Raw genomic sequence first — 18,277 nt, forward strand, 5'->3', positions numbered from 1 at the left:
GGTACTTTAGTCTGCAGACCGTCTGGGCTCTGTCTGTTCTTCTCTGCTCACCCTCCTCAACTTTCTAAGGAGGTCCATGAGACCCCAGGAATGCCTGTCTCACTTCACACCAGTTTAGCTTCTATGCACTTCTACAGCCTAAATGTGTTCATTAGCATTAATTATCTTTCTCTCTCAGAGGATGTGGGGTGGGGGTAGGTGGGTGGGTGGGGGAAGGCCTGGCTGAGTTGGAGGTTCCCACTGGCTTTAAGGGCCCCTCTCTGGTATATATAACTGTGTTGGTGGGGGCAGTTTGGTCCCTGGCAGCAGGGAAGAGCAGAGACCTGTGGCCCCCCACTGCCCACCAGAGAAGGAACAAAAGCTGGGTGGATGGCTATTGAAAAGGCATTGATCTTCCTCCCACCACCCTCTACTTTCATGGTGGGGGGGAGGGGGAGGAGAGGGAGTTTCTCAGTTCCTTCCAAGGGAAGAAGCATACAAGGTCCATCCACAACTTTCATCCCCTTGGAATGGGATGTCACGAAGTGAAGGGATTCAATTATGCTCCCTAATATCTTAACAGGGCACCCTATTTTGTCCAGACTAAGCCAGAGACTAAGCCAGAACTCAGGCACTCCTTCTTTTAGCTAGGCATTGGGTCACAGGTCCCTGGCCTGTGGTGTCCCCCAGCACACACAAGTCTCAGCTTAGGGGTGGAGGAGGAGCAAATGTGTACAACAGAACTAGGCCACAGGAGACAGGCACACAAAGCTACCTCAGCCAGCCCCTCAGAGTGCTGCTGTCCACCCCCATCTCTACCACCCCCTACTCTCCAAGGCTACAAGCCCAGGCCTGACCTGGCTCTGCCTCTACCAGAAAGTGGAGAGAAGAGAAACACATAGACATGAAGTGTGTCCTACACCCCTCCATAATGCACTCCCATACTCCCAGCTTTTCTGCCCCTCATCGCAAGCCTCCTGATTCCACCTCCCTCCCGGCCCTACTCCAATCACTTCTTTCTTCCTGAAAACCACAGAGGGTTTGCCATGGGAGCCAATATAGGAAAATCTCTCCCCTTTCTCTTCCATACACACACACACACACACACACACACACACACAGAGCTACAAGTCCATGTATAGGACAGCTCCTCTTCCCCCATACTTCCCTGCCCAGCAAGAGGGAAGGAGGGAATGACAGACAATGGAGAGGGGGTACAAAAGCACATCATTTTCCCCCACCCCAATAAGACACATGGAGGATTCACTGAAGGAGTTGTGAAAAAGAGAGGACTCATATAGAGGGAAGGGGAATCCCAGGCTCACCAACAGTCACTGCCCCCTATGTCCTGGACTGAGAGGAAGGGGAGTACACACCAGCCTCTGCAGTTGGAATAACTGTGTGTGACCATGCACAGAGAAAAGTTGGGATCCTGTGGGAACTTACCAACAGCTTTAGTCGAATACCCAGCGCAGAGTTCTGCCTACAGTTTCTCCCTCCAACACAATGCTATTGGCGGAAAATCACCCCTCACTCTCAATGGGGCTGATCTCTCCTACCGCCTTGGTTGGGGCTCCCCTGGCTTGGCCCAGCATAAGGCCCGAGGGCCCGGGGTTGGAGGCCTTGTGTGGGGCTGGGCCTGGGCTCACCGACTGCGGCTCCTTAGTCCCGGGAGTCCAAAGGGCGACAGCGCCCGGAGGACCCAGAGCTCAAGCCTGGGCCCTGGAGCTTTGGCTCCGGGCAGGGGGAGCGGCCCAGGGCTGACTAAGCGGGGACACGGAGAAAAGGCGCCAGCCTTGGGAGAGGGGCTCCCTGATCCACCTCCCCTAGACTGGTCAGGCCCGGCTCTCTCCAAGCACCCTCCCATAACAACGTGCAGACACTGACCCTAGCACAGAAAGACCCCGCAGCTTTCAGCCGCCAGCCGGGGCCCCCAAACATGCTCTTGCCCTCCCCCCCAACTTCCAGAGGTGTCTTAGCGGCTGGAAGGGGGGAGGAATGGGTAACAACTGGGAGGCGGGGCTTCCCGGAGAGGACCCCCCCCCCTTTTCCCTATAAACTTCCTACCCACCCCGCTGGAGTTCAGGGTCGGACAATGGGGAGGCTTCTTCCCCAGCCCCGTCCCCCAAACCGGCGGCCTCTTCCTCAGCCAGCGGCCACCTCTCCCCTCCTGGGCCTCTTTTCCAGCCTGGTCCCTGCTTACCTGGTCCGAGCTCCGGGGAGGGGGGCTCCGGTCGGGGGCCCCGCTTTGGCGGGCCAAGGGGTCTGGAAGGGTTGGGGGGGTTCTGGGACAAGACAGACGGGCAAGGGGTGTCCGGGGGGCTGTGGGGAGGGGGTTGGCAGGAATGTGCGGAATGAGCCGGGCTGGAGCGGGAGGCGCCGGGCGCGGAGGAGGGAGCGATCGGGGCGGAAAGTTTGTGCTGAGGAGACCGAGCGGGGGGGCGGGAGCAGTGGAGAAGGAGGGTGGGGGGCGGAGGAGAAGGGGGCGGGGCGGAGAAAGGCGAGGAAGGGGCGGGCAGTAAGTGGGGCCCACCCCCGTCGGGGGGCCGGGCGGCTGCCCCCTGCCCCTCCCCCTCCCCCGGCTCCCAGATCTCCCCGCGTACTCCCTCCCAGCCACTCCTTCCAAGGCTCCGCAGGAGCCTTCACCTCCGCTTAGGGGTGCTGGGGTAAATACTCCTCATCTCCTTTCTGCCCCGCTCTCGCCGGCGCCCCCTCCAGGCTTTGGCGCTCCAGAGGGGGCGTGGCCTTCGCTTGGGGGCGTGGCTTCTTGCTTCGGGGGCGTGGTCTCTGAGCCAGAGTCCCTCCTGCCCCGGGAGGCGGGTGCTGGCTAGGACGCATCACCGGCCGAGATTCAAAGGGAGGGACCTGTGCTCCTGGGGTTCGTAGCAGCTCTCCCACTCCCACTCCCACTCCCCAACCAAAGGGTCTTCCACGATGGAAGAAGTTTGACGGGAAAGGAAAGTGACTTCTTTCTCCCCCGTGGTCCTCAACACAGGCTGTACCCCATCCCAGAGCTGGGGGTCCCCGGTCCACCGCGTCCTCCCTCCCCCGGAAGCTTGGGCGACCCCCGCCTCCAGCCTCAGATCCTGGGACCCAGCAGTTCAGGTCCCGCGCCCTCCGCCCCGCCCTGGCGGCCACTCCAGCCTCGCCCCGGGCCCGGTTTGTCTGGTTCTCCCCGAGTGGCTGGTTTCTCGAATTTCCCATTTCCCACTTTCCCTCTGGCTCTTCCAATGCCCCCCCATCGCCTCCTTTTTTCTTTCCGCTCCTTCTGAAGCTCCCCGAAGTGGGAGACACTAGGCAACTGCAGGGAGAGCGTGTGCGTGTGTATACTCTGAAAGACTTCCCTTAATGTTCCGGGGGGATGAGGCTAGAGAGAATGACTTGGGAAGGCTGGGGTTAATTTAATCCGCAGAGCTTCCTGCGGGTCCGGAGTGGCTCCCTCAGGATCCCACAGTGAGGTCGGGTCCTCATTCTCAGCTCCCCCTTCTTATACTCCTTTCACTCCAATCCCCCACCCCCAACAACCGTCTTTCCGTTCGCAGTCCCCTTGCACCCTTCCTCGGTGAGCGTTCTGCTCACTGCCAGAAAAATTGCTTTATTTGCACAGCCCCTGCAAGTCAGCCTCCTCAACTTTGCCCCAGGGAGCCCCAGTTCAGAGCCCCAGTGAAGCTGGGGGGGGAGGAGAAAAAGGGGAGGGTAGTTTAAAAATATACAACCCCAAACTGCTCCCGGACAGGAAGTAACTGGAAGGGAGGATAGGGGGGGCACACTAGGGAGAGGGAGAGCACCACATCCAGATGTGCAGCGCCAACTTGAGTCCAGATGTTCTTCATCTCCTCCCAGCTGTCTAAGTTCCTCCCCTTGTCTCAGCCAAGAGCTGGCAGCATGGGGGGAGGGAGACTCTAGAGATGGCCCTCAAAGAATTAGAGTCAGTAGCTTTGGAAGCAGGGTCAAGGATCATTAAGGGAGTGGAACTCACATCGGGGCCCCTGGAGCAAAGGGGTCACTTCTCCGAGGGTCACTTTGGCAAGGACCATTAAAAATAGGTTGGGAGTCTCTGGGGTGGAGGGACCCTTGGGGTTTGAGTTTACAGTAAAAGAACTCCAGGATGAGGGAACCTTAGAATCACAGTCTCTGCTGGAGTCCTCTTCCACATAGAGAATGCAGTCTTGGAGCCGTGGGGGCAAAGTAGAGGTCACTCGCAGGCCAGCTTCCCATCAAAGCTGGAGAGGGCTATAGCAAAGCCTTGTAGGGCGCAAAGTGGGTATCGATAGTCCAGAGTGAATGCGTCCTCTGACACCCGGCCAAACTGCAGCACAATATAGTCAGCTAGAGAGAAAGAGAGAGAGAGAGAGAGAGAGAGAGAGAGAGAGAGAGAGAGAGAGAAGGTGTGGGTTGAGGTATTCTGGTTCCTGGCACTGTTACCTCAGCAGGCCTTTCCTTAACCCTTCCCCCACCCCCTGTCCCTTGTCTTGAGAAAGACACAAGAGATTCATTGAGGCTTCAGCTAATAGGTGACAGGGTTATCTCTAGTTTGCCCTCTCCACTCTCTGGTCCAGGACCCCCCTAGTCCCGAGGGACCTTATTCTAGCCACGGCCTGGTCTCCTAACCCACTCACCAAAGGCTTCTTTCTTCCTGTCCCTGATCCCATCCCCAGAACTTCATCCTTGTGTCTCCCCCTCCTTTCCATAGCCTAAGTACTCTTAGCTCAAGTACACACTCCATTTCAGTTCCACTTTCCCCACCCCCAACTAGTCTACAGTCTCCTCTCCTAGACCTGAGATCTTCCAGCTCAGTCCTGTTTTCCCTATCCTAGGCTTCCATCCCCCACTCTTAAAATATCCTCATCTGTCCTGTGCCCCCATGTCTCATCCCCTAGGCCAAGCACCCCCCCATCCACCCCCAGCATCCAGGGGGACAGGAAGCTGCTAAAAATACCCCCAACCATACCAGACCCTGCTTTAGCTGAAACCTGATCTGCTTAGCCGCTTCCCAAGGCCTTCAGACAGGTGACAGTGGGGACTTCTCAATGGGGGTTGGGGAGAGGGAGCTGTGCTCTGTATTTACCAGGCATCAGAAACCTGGAGCTCTTCCCAAAAATATCTGTATGTGCCCACTAGACATTTCTATCCCAGTGGGAAGAGCCTCCCCCTCACCCCTACCAGGCCTGTATGGATAGCACTGGTCAGTATTTCTATTGCTTTAAATTCCCTCTCCCCAACTAAGCTGTAAATTTCTTGAGAGTAGGAATGGTGTCCTCCACTTGATTCATTCATCGAACAAACGTATTTAAGAAAGCACTGTTTCTTTTGTATGACCTACTATATTGGGCATGAAGGAGGCCCTCAAAAAATACCCTTTTCAAAGATGCATGAAAGGACAGTCTTGCACAGAGAAAGTCACAGAGAATAGGGTGAAGTCTTGGGGAAAAGGTAGACAAGGGTAGGATAGGAGGGGAACTAGGACTCTGAGTAAGTCACAGGATCATTGATCTAGAAAGAACCTTAGAGGTAATCTAAATCTAAACCCCTCATTTTAAAGATGGAAAAACCTCAAGGCCCAGAGAGGTTGTGATTTACCCAAGATCACACAGGTTCTAAGTGGCAGGCCCAGAATGTGAACCTAAACTCAGAACCCTTTCCAAGATACCCAGAATGCTTCTCGACTAGATGCTGTGCTTGTCTGGATATTAGAGCTATACAGGTGGTGCAGTGAAGAGAGTGCTGGGCTTGGAATCAGGAAGACTCATCTTGACTTGCTGGGCAAGTCATTTGACCCTCTTTGCCTCAGTTTTCTCATCTGTTAAATGAGCTGGAGAAGGAAATGATAAACTACTCCAGTATCTCTATCAAGAAAACCTCCAAATGGGGTCACAAAGAGTCAGACATAACTTAAAAAAAAAATCAGCCATTCCTCAGTTGTTGATCAACTCCTTGGTTTCCAGTGGGGGTGGGTAGGTGGAAGGTGAGGAGGAAGGGGAGGGTTAGGGTCAGTCTGGTTGGGAGACCCTTATCCTAGAGTGCTCACGGTCATCCAAATGTATAATCTGGAAGTTCTTGACAGAGGCCTGAGTGACCCGTCCTTGGAAATTAAGAGTGTAGGAGCCACTTTCTTCATTCCAGATGGGTGTCTTATTGTGTAGCTCTATCAGATTTTCCATTGTCTTGTTCTGCCAGCGCACCAGAAGTCCGTCGCTAGCCTGGAATTAATGAGATGTTTCCAGGGGCATCAAAAGCAGAGGACATTAGGTAATGGAGCCAATTGTTAAGGCTGCCCAGGGAGTATAGGAGAAAGACACAGGGAAAGGGGACAGGTATCACAGGATTTAAAGTTGTAAAGGGCTTTAAAAATTATCTATTTTTGTCCTCATTGTATGGATGGGGAAACTGAGGCCCAGAAAGGGGAAGTGATTTGAGCCAAGGTCATACTGAGAAGAAGTTGAAGAGTCAGGATTTGAACCCAGGTTCCTTGGATTCCACATCCAGTGTTTATTCTACTATACTGCACTGCCTCTGAGGTCATGCAGGTTTTACATCCTTCTGCTGATTTCATTTCATGGAAGGCTCCCTAGCCTGCCTGTGTGTTTATGTGAATATGTGTCTATAAAGACAAACACCTAGGGTCCTTGTAGAAATGCTGGTGAATGTGTTGGTATATGTTTTGTGACCATGTTTCTCTAAGCTTGTGGAAATGGCAAAACATTTTCCCTTTGTGGGTCTCAGTTTCCTTATCTGTGCTCCATGTCCCTGTGTTTTTATCAAGTGTGCTTGTGGGATGGGGCTTTGTCAACACGAGGCTACCACTGGCTGAACAGTGAACAACTCAATCTAGTTTATTATTCTGAGTCATGTAAACAGCTTTTGGCAGGGAACTTTGCACATTGTAGACTCTGATAGCTGTTGATTTTATTTTGAATAAATTTATAAACAAAACTCCAAACCTGTGGTTGCTTTATTGAATTCTGCTTTTAGTCCAACCAGGTAAATATGAATTTGGGAGTTCATGTGGTTGCCTAAGGGTGAGTGTGAAGGAGCAGAGGGTTTAAAATACTGGGTCAGGTGTAGAGGGCAACCCTCTCCTCCCTTAGGGTCATCCAAAGGGCAGGACAGGGGGCAGCGTAAAACTCATAGGGTAGAAATAGCTCACATTTCGAGGCCGGATTGGAATCCTCTCATTTTCGGAGCTCATCCCTGGGATGACGACAGTCATTCGACGGGGGCCCCGAAAACCCAGAACGTTTGTCTCCTAGGTTGGAGATTCCAGTCAGTGTGGCCCCTAAGTGGCAGGGGAAGTGGGGCCTTTGGGAGTAGGGAGTTAGGTTTAGGATGGTAGCTATAGGGAACCCTGGGATGGGGGACTGAGGGGAGCTAGAGACCAGGAGCCAAATAGGCTGAGGCTGTAGAAAAGAAACATGTTCTCACATAGATGACAGCTGCCAATTCTTGACGGTAGGTCCCCACATCTGCACCTCCATGATGGGGATTCTTTCCATTGTCAAACACAGTGAATCGGGACCCTATAAGGTTAGACCTACAACCAGGAGGCAGAGCTTGAGATGGGGTAGGGGAATCAGGGTAGTGCTAAAGGAGTGTGTGTGTGTGTGTGTGTGTGTGTGTGTGTGTGTGTGTGTGTGTGTGTGTGTGTGTGTGTGTGTGTGTGTGTGTGCGCATGCGTGTGTGTGTCGGTGTGTTTGTCTGTGAGTGTGTGTGCGCGCATGCAGAGGGCCAAGTCCAGGGAATGGGTTAGAAGACTGGCAGGTGAAGGCGGGTAGGGGGTATGTGGTAGTCTTTATTTCCCTCTTCTCTATTACCCCTTCTCACCACCAAATGGTCCCTAGATCTGAGAACTGGAGGAGGGGTCCCTATTTCTAGTTAATTGAGGGAAGTTATCTCTGACTATGAAGATATGAGTATCTCTGACTGACTAGTCATACTGAGGATCAAAGGAGAATATGGGTTATATAAACTGTGCTGATTGGAGAATATACAAAGTTCTTTGGTCCCTCTGCCTCAGGCCTCTCCTTCCTCCCCACTGGTTTTGGGAAGAGGGCATGTGAATTCCTTTAAAGGTCTGTCCAAGGGGCCCAGCCTGCTTCCTCCCTGTTTTTGACCCTTGCCTAAGTCACCTTCCCCACCCTTTGCCCTGCCCAGCCTGGTTGCCCAACTGCTCCAGACTCACAGAACAGAATAACAAAGGACCTTGGAGATCATCCAGTCCAACCTGTCCTTTTACAGATAAGGGAAGGGACTTGCCTAAGGTCATACACCCAGTCAGAGCCAGAATTAGGAACCAAATCTTCTGACTTCCAAGTCCAGGACTCTTCCATTATACCACACTGCCCCCTATGTATACATACCTGAGCTTGCCAATGAAGTCTTCCCCTGCCCGGGACAGGTTGGTGGGGTCGACAGAGATGAGATAATTTGCCGTCTTGCTCCGCTTCCGTTTTCGGCCAGCTAGGAGGAATACCTGGGATAGGAAAGGGGAATGGAGGGAAAGAGAGAGCCGGGGTCTATGTGGGAAAGAGTTTGGGAATCTGGGAAGGAGCACACAAGGAATAGGAAAAGGGGAAGAGGGGAATTCTCAACCCCTCTCCTGTAGCATCTCTGAGCTGTAGGGTTTCTTATGCCCATCCTTGACCTACCTGTCCCTGGCCCAACTCTTAGCCCTCTCCATCACCTTCCAATCTCTCCTTTCCCACACCACCCCAGCCTCTATCCATTCCTTCCTTTCCTTTCCTGTGCCTACTCCCCACCTTCCGGTCACTGTCCAGGTGCAGGTAGTAGGAGGGGTACAATCCCCGGTCCATTCCCTTCTTGTCACGGGTTACCCGGCACCGCACAGTCCTGCCCTGTGGTGCTGGGCGCAGCACAAATTCCTTGGGGTCATCCACCTCGATGGGGGGTGATGCGGGCCTCTCCTCCTTCTGAAAGGAGGAAAGGAGTATTAGGGGACCCCAATTCATTCAAGATTCTGTCCCAGGATTTCCAAATCCCCAGGTATCCTCTACCCTGAGTTCCTTGCCTACAGCTCTTGAGAGGGGGCCTCCCTTTATATCCGGAAGATAGAAACTGGAGGAACCAGCTATGCGGGGTCTGAGTCTCCCTTCAAGCACATCCCCTCTTCCTGGGCCTCCATGAGAAATGAAAAAAAATTCCCCCCAATTCCAACATCTTAGAAGCTTGTTTTAGGGACTAAATGGATTTCAAATTTTTCTTTTAAAAAAATTGTTTCCCCAGATCTTTGTTATATATGCATGAGAACATATGTGTCTGTAAGAACATGTATAACTGTCTATTAATGAATGTCTACACTTGCAAATGTCTATGCAAAATGTACACATATGCCTGTGGATGTATGTGTATGAGTACATTTCTCTGGAATAATTCTGGAAATGACTTGTCAGTTGATTACCCTATGGTTCCATTCTGCATCTTTTTGAATTTCCAGACCAAAACTGTTCACTACTCACCACCATTCAGAATATTGAGGGTACAGATATCCTCTTTTCTGTATTTGTATCCTTAGCACAGTACCTGGCACAATAAGGGATTGGGCTTGTGGTTTCATTGGTATAGGGAAGTTCGAGGTGAGAACACTTCCTCTAACAATACAGGCTGGCACCTTCCCTCTGCAACACAGAAGGTTGTTTAGGGTACTGAGAGGTTGTGACTGTCTCAGGGTCAACCAGACAGTATGAGACATGTGGGACCTAAACTCAGGCCTTCTTGGTTCCAAGGTTGGCTCTCTAACACTGTGCAAGGCTGCCTCTCATATACAGTAAGCACTTAATAAATGCTTTTTCTTTCATTCTGTGTATATATTGGTATCTATGTGTATGTATAGCACATGGATTCAACTCTGCGTGAACATGCTTTTGTATCTGAGCATGAATGTGCCTAAATGTGAATGTGTCCAAGTATGAAAAGTATTTGTGTATGGGTGTGAGTAGGGGGGACTTTGGCCCCATTGGACCTCAGAGGGCAGGGCTGAGAGACCAGGTAGCATCAGGCACTGGGCTGGTCTGTCCTACATTTGGTTATGTCCCATTCTGAAATGGGAAACATTCTGTCTCTGCCCACAGGATCCCAAGTTCCTTAAGGTACCTGAAAATTCACTCTCCCAAAACTCACCTAAAATTCTACACCTGTCCCAGATACTCTGCCCTCTGAGGAGGCCTTTAATCCAACCCCCTAGGGATCCTACCTTTGGGACTTTCCCTTTTCCTTTCCCTTTTCCCTTTCGGTTGCTGTTCTTAGTTGTTGCCTCTTCCTCCTCACTCTCAGCTTCTGGGACTTTGGGGGAGGCTGGGGATGGGATAAAAGGTGATGAAATTCTCCCTGGGTGCCTCATCCCCACCCCAAGGTAGTGGAGTCCATCTGTGGAATTACTTGGGGAAGAAGGGAGGGAGGTAGTTCTGATTCCCCCCAGGACAGGCTCAGACCTGATCAGGCTATTGGGGAAACCATAGATGTCATTCTCCCCACCACCAGTAGCAGCGGGACTTGACTCTTCTGCCTTTCACCCCAGATGTATCTGGCCCACTGATATTGATACCCTAAGCTTTACCGGAGTGGAATAAGATGGAGGTAGTCAGGAAAACCTAGGTAGGGGTGGTAGGTGGTCCTCACCTTTCTTCTTCAGTGGCTTTTCTGTAGGGCTACCTCCTCCAACCTGGAATATAGACACTGGCATCTTTCTGTTTCCAGTAGGTGTCCCAGTGGAGTCCCTTTCAGCCTCACCAGATCCTAGGATTGGGGAAAGGCGAGATAATCAAAATGGCAGAAGTCTAACTCTCTTCCCCCATTCCCAGTACTCTGGCCTTATGGGTGAGAGGGTGGGCAGGTCTTACCTTTCTTCTTGCCCTTTCTTATCTTGGGCTCCTCCCCAGCTGAACCCCCTGTTGCTTCCTTCTTCTTATTTCGGACAGCTTTCTGGGGGACAGCCGGGCTTCCCAGATCTCCTAAGGATTGTAGGTAGCAGAGAAAAAAGGAGAAAAAAGGGACTAAGGGCTTCTGATGTCCCCTTCGTATCCTGCCATCCTTGAACTCCATTCCTCAATTGCCAATGAGATCATAAACCCCTAGAGGGATCATGCCCATCATGGTACAGTGCAATGCAAGGATACTAATACAAGAGATACTATCTCTGCCCTCAAGGAGTTTGTATTCTAACAGGGGAGCCAAGTTATGTACTTGTCTAGACTAGAAGGGAACAATGTTTTGTTCTGGAAGTTCAAAGACATATAGAATGGAGCCATAGGGTAATCAAATGACAATCTAAGTCAAAGCCCCTAGGTTCAACTCCTAATCTGGTGCTTATTACATATGTGACTTTGAGCAAACAACTTAAACTCAGTTTTTTGACTTTCAAGTCCAACATACTTTGCAGTATACTATACTACCTCTCCTTAGGAGCAGCTAGCTTGGAGTCAGGAAGACTCGAATTCAAATTTGGTCTCAGGCACTTACTAGCTGTGTGAGCCTGAGCAAGTCATTTAATCCCATTTGCCTCAGTTCCACATCTGTAAAATGGGGACACACTGGAGAAAGAAATGGCAAATGACTCCGATATCTTTGCCAAGAAAACCCAATGCACAAGTCCATGGGGTCACAAGTCTTAGCTCTTAGTTCACTTACTAGAAAGGACCTTAAGATCAGAGATTTAGAACTGGCTTTGAAGTCATCTGGAGGTTCAATCGTTTCTCTTTATAGGTGAGAAAGTCAGGAGCCAGTGATGTTAAGTCATTTGTCAAAAGTAACCCCAAGTAGAGTGTGGCTGAGCTAGGATTTGAACGCAGGTCCTGTGTCTCCAAATTAAAACCTGTTCTTTGAACTCCTTGCTATCATTGGTCATTTACCATATACTTGTATAGTTTTTTGCTTTGTTTTGTTTTGTTTTATTTTAACCAGACTTTTGCCAGGCTGGTATAGGAAGTTCTAGATGACTTACTCATATTTTATGTTTCACTGTGCCATATGCCTTTCTGGATCCTCACAGAGCTCACTGTACCATTTTACCCACAGTATTTGTTCAGAATTCACCAACTGATTGATTTGGCTGAATTTCTCTCTATTCTTGGTCCCTTCTTCCTATTCCTTCCACCCTACAGACTCTCTTACCTTTCTATACATTCTTCCCTCATCTTAATTTTTTTGCTCCTTCTCACCTTGGGGCTGGGTCTCCTTTCCCTTTGTGTTTCCTTCTGTTTTCCCTTTGAGGACTTTTTTTGAAGGTTTTAAAAGAGAGACTTTATCTTTCTTTTTCTCTTCCTCCTCGTCATCTTCTTCTTCTTCCTCTTCTTCTAGGGATGGACACAACCTCATCATGTGGGTTGTTCCTTCCCTAACCAATCTGTTCTGGGGGAATGGGACCCAGGATGGAAAGGGTCTGGGAAAGGGAATTGGAAGAGAAAGACCCTGGGACTTGGAGGGACTAGGGGAGAGAGGCCCGAAAGGAGGGATAGTGTTTCTCATTTCCTCTCTAGCAGTTCTCAGAGCCCAACCTGAGGCCAGAGATAGGAGTGTATGTTTTTCCATGATTGTGTGACTCTATGTGGGTTTTAGGGGAAGGTACTTTTTAGGGGAAGCATCCTTCTATTACGTTATGTCTATGTCCTTTTTAGTTCTAAAATGCCCTCTTCTTCTGTGTGTCTCTGTGCCTTCTTGTCTCTCCTCTATTCATTGTCTCTCTTTCTTTTCTGTCTTTTAATTCTCTCACTTCTCCATCTTTCTATTTGCTTTTTCTTTTTTTCTATCTTTCTTTCATTCCCTCTCTTGTCTTTCTATCTGTCCCCTTTCGTTTTTTATCTTTTTTGTCTCTATCCTTTCTCTTCTCTATACAGCTTTCCTTTCTTGTCTCTCTCCTCCTGTCTCAATCTTCTTTCTCTCCTTTTGTGCAATTTTATCTCCTTTCCTTGTACCCTCTTCTTCTGTTTCTTTTCTCCCTTTCCTTTGTCTTCCAGCTCCTCTCTCTTTCTCTCCACCTCTCTTTATTTCTGTGTCTCTTTCTATGTCTCTATCTCTCTTCCATCTCTCTGTCTCTTTCCCTCATCTCTCTATTTCTCTGTATCTGTCATTTTTCTGTCTCTGTCTTTCTTTTTCTGTCTGCCCCTCCCCATCTCTCTCTGCCTCTCTATCTCTTCTTTTTCCCTGTCCTCTATTTATCTCTGTCTTCCCCATATCTCTGTCTCTTTTCTACCACTCCTCCGTCTCTCAGTCTCTCCCTCTTCTGTTACCGTTTCTCAGCCCCACGTTTCCCTTCTCTTTTCGGGCCCCTAGCTACCGCCTTCCATCACCTTTAGGGACATCAATGAGTCTCTCACCCTCCTGCGCGTTTGGGGCCCGGGCTACAAGGAACGTCTCCCCGGGGCTTGGCTTCTTCCTGTCGGGGTCACGGATGAACTTGGCGTAGGGATTCGGTTCGGCAGGGGTCTTGAGCGGCTCATCCCGCCGCCTTCCCTTCTTCCCGGCTGGGCAGGGACATCTCTGTCAGGGACAGCGACCCAGGCGTCCGAGAGACACTTCCATCCCTCCCCCTACACAGCGTCCCCTTCCCTCCTCCCCAGCCTGGAGGCAGTGATAGAAAGGTAGAGTAGGGGGTACTCCCCTAGTCCTTCCATGGAGTCGGTCCCGCCCCCCCCCCCTCCGGCCCTGGATTCCAGCTCTCCCCTCACCCTGCGGTGGCGCCCCCAGCTCGTCCCCACGCCCTGCGGCTGAGCTTCTCCGGGGTTTGGCTTCGGCGGGGCTGGGGCACTCCTGGGGTTCTGGCCGCTTCTTCTTTGGCTTCTGCCCTGCGGCGAGACGCTGCGGGACAGGGGTGGGGTGCGGGGGGGCGGACAAGGACTGGGGTGGGGAGGTGGTACTGGCGGAGGAGGGGCTGCCCTCAGGGTAACCAGGGAAGCGGTAAGGCCAGGAGGGGCCCGGAGGGGGTCAGGCTACCGGGGCTAATCGGTTTTAGCTGCGGCTAGAAATAACCACGGATTATTGGGGAGCGGCGGTGCAAGGAAAGAAGGAGGGGATACCCCTCCTTTTCATGCCTACAGTGACCCTGGGGAGGGTCCAGGAATACACATACCCCCCTCCCCATACTCGAAAGCCCACCTCTCTGATTTGCCTCATATCCCCAGATGTGTCCAAACCCTTTCAGCTCCCCAAGACATCACCACACCACAGAATAACACTTCACCCCCCCTGACCTTTGAGACCTACCCTCAGGGGAAGTTACACACACACACACACACACACACACACACACACACACACACACACACACTAAAGGAATATAAGCTCCATGTGTGTGCGAACTTGTTTCCATCTGATCTCATTAGGATAGGGGGAGGTTAGCGGGGTTGGCTACCTGTTTGGGGCGCGTCTGTAGCTCAGGGATCGCGGATTCCTCCTCCAGTTCACTTGGGTTTGAAGGAGGAGAGTTAGTATTCAGCCCCTCCACTCCGCTCTCCTCCCTCTTGCCCCTCTAACACCTCCGAGTCAGGATGCTCCTCTCCCTCTCAAGGGATCGGAGGGTCCTGGAACTCCCAGAGCCAAGAGCTCAGGTAAGGTGAGGGTGAATGTATTAGGAGGTACCACTGACCTTTCAGAGGCCCAGACTTCTCGTAGGGTATTGTCCTCCAGAGGCATGTTGGGGACCCAGCTCCCCTTCCTGGCTTTGCCTTTTCTGGTTTCCAGGGCTGTGTGTGGAGACTATTGCTTGCTTGGCTAATCTCTTCAGCTCATCCCCTTGTGACTCTGGGGCTCAGGACAGCTGGAGGTGTGTTGGGGGAGGGAAAGAAAAGGAGCAGAGGTAGGCTTTGTATGATCCTGGGAAGAACTCGAAGTAATACCTGGGTGGGGTGGGGGGTGAGAACTGGGCTATGCCCTAAGTGTTACTATGGAAATAGATGCCATTTCCTCTCCCCTCCTTTGCTCAGCCTGGCACCCATGGCCTTGAACCTCCTCCCCCAAGGCTTAGACCTGTCACACCCACTGGTGTGGATTTCACTTAAGGTCATCTTGAAAACTACTAGATTTGGCATCAGAAGACCTGGATTCAGATTCCATTTCTGCTATTTACTGTGTGACCTTGGACAAACTGAATAACCTTTCTTGGTCATAGTTCCTCAATTGTAAAGGGAGGAGAATTAAATGAAACGCATGTAAGGTCTCTTTCCTGTTCCGAATCTGTGATTTCATCATCTAGGAATCAGGATGGAGACAGAGATAGCCCTCTACTTAAGTGGTGTAGTGGACAGAGTATTGGAAGTCAGAAAGACCTAAGTTCAAATTCTGACTCAAAAACTTGCTGAGTTCCTTACTTCACCTTTGTGACACTGATTAGATCACAACCTCTTAGCCTCAGTTTCTTTATCTGCAAGATAGGAGCTTTAATAGACCCCATCTCAAAGGACAAGGCAACCTGTGGTAGGTGCCATAAAGAACCACAGAAAAAAAAAGGACAACAGAGCCAGGTCTAGAACTCAGGTTTCCTGAGCCTAACGCTCTAAACATCTCCATGATATTGGATGAGCCAAGTTACTCTTGGTCTCATTTTCTTCATATCTCAAATGAATGGCTTAGATTAGACAGTCTCTAAGGTGCATCTCCAAACTTCAAGGACATTTACAGAAGAGGAAACAGAATTTGAACTCAGATCTTTCTGACTCCAACACTTTCTGCACTGTGCTATCTATAGATCACTGATCTCAGTCCCCATCCTAATTCCTAGATTACAGGATAAAAGATTTCGATCTGAAAGGGACATTAGAAGTTGCCTTTGTTTTTGCACCTGTCATTTCTCCTACTGAATTGCATCAATGGGCAGGTCACCAAGCATTTACTAAATGATTACTCTGTGCTATGCAGTGGGGATACAAAGAAAGGCAAAAACGTGGTCCTTGCTCGCAGTCTAAGGAAGATATAACATGCAAATTACTAGTTACATACAAAATCTACTGAGTAGACTAAAGGTAATCTCAGAGGAGAAGGCAGTAGAAGCTGAGGAAGTCCAGGAAAGGCTTCCTGCAGAAGGCTGTATTTGAGCTGAGTCTTTCCAGAAACCAAGGGAAAAAACTACCAGGTAGATGCAGGAGAAAGAGAGCATTCCAGGCATGGGGGACAGCTAGTGTAAAGATTAAGACAACAGAGATAGAGTGCCATGTATGAGGAGAGGTAGTAGGGTCTCCTGTGTAGTAGATGCTCAATGAATATTTGTTTAAAAATGAATGAATGACCGAATATTCCACAAGCTGGTAATTATTTCTTATGATGTTTGTAAAGACTGTGAAATAAAGACTTTCATTCTATTAATGTGGAGGAGGGGGGAGAAATTGATGTTCAGCAAGAAATGACTAATCCTGCTGCCCATCAGAAAGAATAGATAATAAGTATAAATAAAAGAGAATAACACTGATGACTTCTCCATTGAGTCTCTTGTGGAAATCATCACAAAACACTCTCCTTAGACTTTAGTAGGAGATTTATTTTTTTTCTTTTTAGAGACAAATTGGGGTTTAGTGACTTGCTCAAGGTCACACAGCTAGTAAATGTCTGAGGCCAGATTTGAACTTAGGTCCTCCTGACTCCAGGGTTGGTGCTCTATCCACTGCATCACCTAGCTGCTCCAAGGAGATATAATTTAATTGATTTGATTAAATTATTTATCCCCCCCCATTATTTGAACATGCTTAAAATTATGTTCATTGATAATGAACTGGGATATGGGAACAGAAAATTATATCAATAAGGAATGACGGGGAGGGGGTGCTTACCGGAAGGGATGGTTCTTTTAATACGTCAAGGATCTGTGATTCACTGATGAAGGGACTTGCCCTCCACTGATTCTGATCATAACCACTTTACTAACTCACTAGATGGTCTTTGAGTTATTGGATTTAAACATTTCTTCACCTTATAGCCTTATTGGTAATGAGCTTCCAAACTCAATCTGTTTTTCATTGTCTGTTCCTGATCCATTACAAATGAAATGTTAACTCTCATGCCTCACTGTGGCATGGAAATGCCTCCTCAATTGAACTTTTGCTCCAGGTACCATGACTCCTAGTTAGAGCTCTGTTTGTCAAAAACAGGACTCCAACATTTTGTATCGAACCCAACATGTCCAAAACAGAATTCATTACATCCCCCCCCAAAGTCACTTCCCTTCTCAACTTCCTTATTTCTATCGCAGTCACCACCATCCCTCCAGCTTCCCAGGTTCACAACCTTGGCATCATCCTCAGCTCCTTACGCTCTAACATATCCAACCAGTTGACTAATCTTGGCCTTCCTGTCTTCACAGAACCTCTTACGGATGGCCCCTTTGCTCCACTCACACAGCCATCAACCTGTTTTAGGCTCTCATTGTCCATTGTTCTCCCTGCCTCAAGGCTCTCCCCTCTCCAATCCATCCTCCACACACCTGCTGAAGTGAATTTCCTGAAGTTCAAGTCTGCCTCTCGCTCCCTGGTCCAATAAACCCCAATATCTCCTCATTACCTCAAGATTAAATATGAATTCCTTTGTTTAGAATTTAAAGCCCTTATTGCCTTTCCAGACTTGTTACATACTGCTCCTCCTCCTGCACACAATGGTCTAGCCAAACTGGCCTTGCTCTTCCTCATACAGGACTTGATCTCATGGCTTTCTGCTTTTGCATTGTCTGTCCCCCATTTCTAGAATGCAATCTCCCTTTACCTCTGCCTCTCAGACTCCTTAGTTTCTTTTAAAAATTAGTTTATTTTTAGTTTTCAACATTCACTTCCATAAGTTTTAAATTTTATCCCCCACCTTTTCCCCTCCCTCTCCAAGACGGCATGCAATCTGATGTGGGCTCTATACATACACTCCTACACATTTTCACATTAGTCATGTTGCATAGAAGAATTATAACAAATAGGAGAAACCATAAGAAAGAAAAACAAAGCAAAACAAAAAAGAAAATAGTCTGCTTTGATCTGCGTTCAGACTCCATAGTTCTTTCTCTGGATGTGGATGACCTTTTCCATCATGAGTCCTTTGGAGTTGCTTTAGGTCCTTGCATTGCTGAGAAGATCTAAGTCTGTCAAAATCAGTCGTCACACACTATGACTGTTACTATGTACAATGTTCTTCTAGTTCTGCTCACTTCTCTCAGCATCAGTTCATATAAGTCTTTGCAGGTTTTTCTGAAGTCTGCCCGCTCATCATTTCTTATAGCACAGTAGTATTCCATTACATTCATGTACCACAGCTTGTTCAGCCATTCCCCAACTGGTGGGCATCCCCTCAGTTTCCAGTTCTTGGCCACCACAAAAAGAGCTGC

At 49.5% G+C, this 18,277-nt stretch overlaps 2 protein-coding genes across 2 annotated transcripts in view; both read right to left on the reverse strand.

Annotated features, from left to right (window-relative positions):
• TEAD3 (TEA domain transcription factor 3) overlaps window positions 1-2,441 on the reverse strand; it is a 32,568-nt gene extending 30,127 nt beyond the window's left edge. The window contains exon 1 of the mRNA XM_072641863.1: window positions 2,183-2,441. The gene's annotated coding sequence lies outside the window, so the exon portion shown is untranslated. The remainder of the gene's footprint in view (window positions 1-2,182) is intronic.
• Window positions 2,442-3,554: 1,113 nt separating this feature from the next.
• Window positions 3,555-14,619, reverse strand: TULP1 (TUB like protein 1). Its single transcript, XM_072638043.1, has 13 exons — window positions 14,573-14,619; window positions 14,339-14,390; window positions 13,656-13,863; window positions 13,305-13,451; window positions 10,833-10,943; window positions 10,612-10,728; window positions 10,187-10,287; window positions 8,736-8,906; window positions 8,337-8,449; window positions 7,402-7,510; window positions 7,127-7,225; window positions 6,008-6,179; window positions 3,555-4,308 (listed from the first exon to the last, which is right to left on the reverse strand). The coding sequence occupies exons 1-13, from the start codon at window positions 14,617-14,619 to the stop codon at window positions 4,175-4,177; spliced, it is 1,581 nt and encodes a 526-aa protein (XP_072494144.1). The 3' UTR covers window positions 3,555-4,174.
• Window positions 14,620-18,277: the final 3,658 nt, after the last annotated feature.

The sequence above is a fragment of the Notamacropus eugenii genome, chromosome 2 (assembly GCF_028372415.1).
Source record: "Notamacropus eugenii isolate mMacEug1 chromosome 2, mMacEug1.pri_v2, whole genome shotgun sequence".
Taxonomy (NCBI): Eukaryota; Metazoa; Chordata; class Mammalia; order Diprotodontia; family Macropodidae; genus Notamacropus; species Notamacropus eugenii.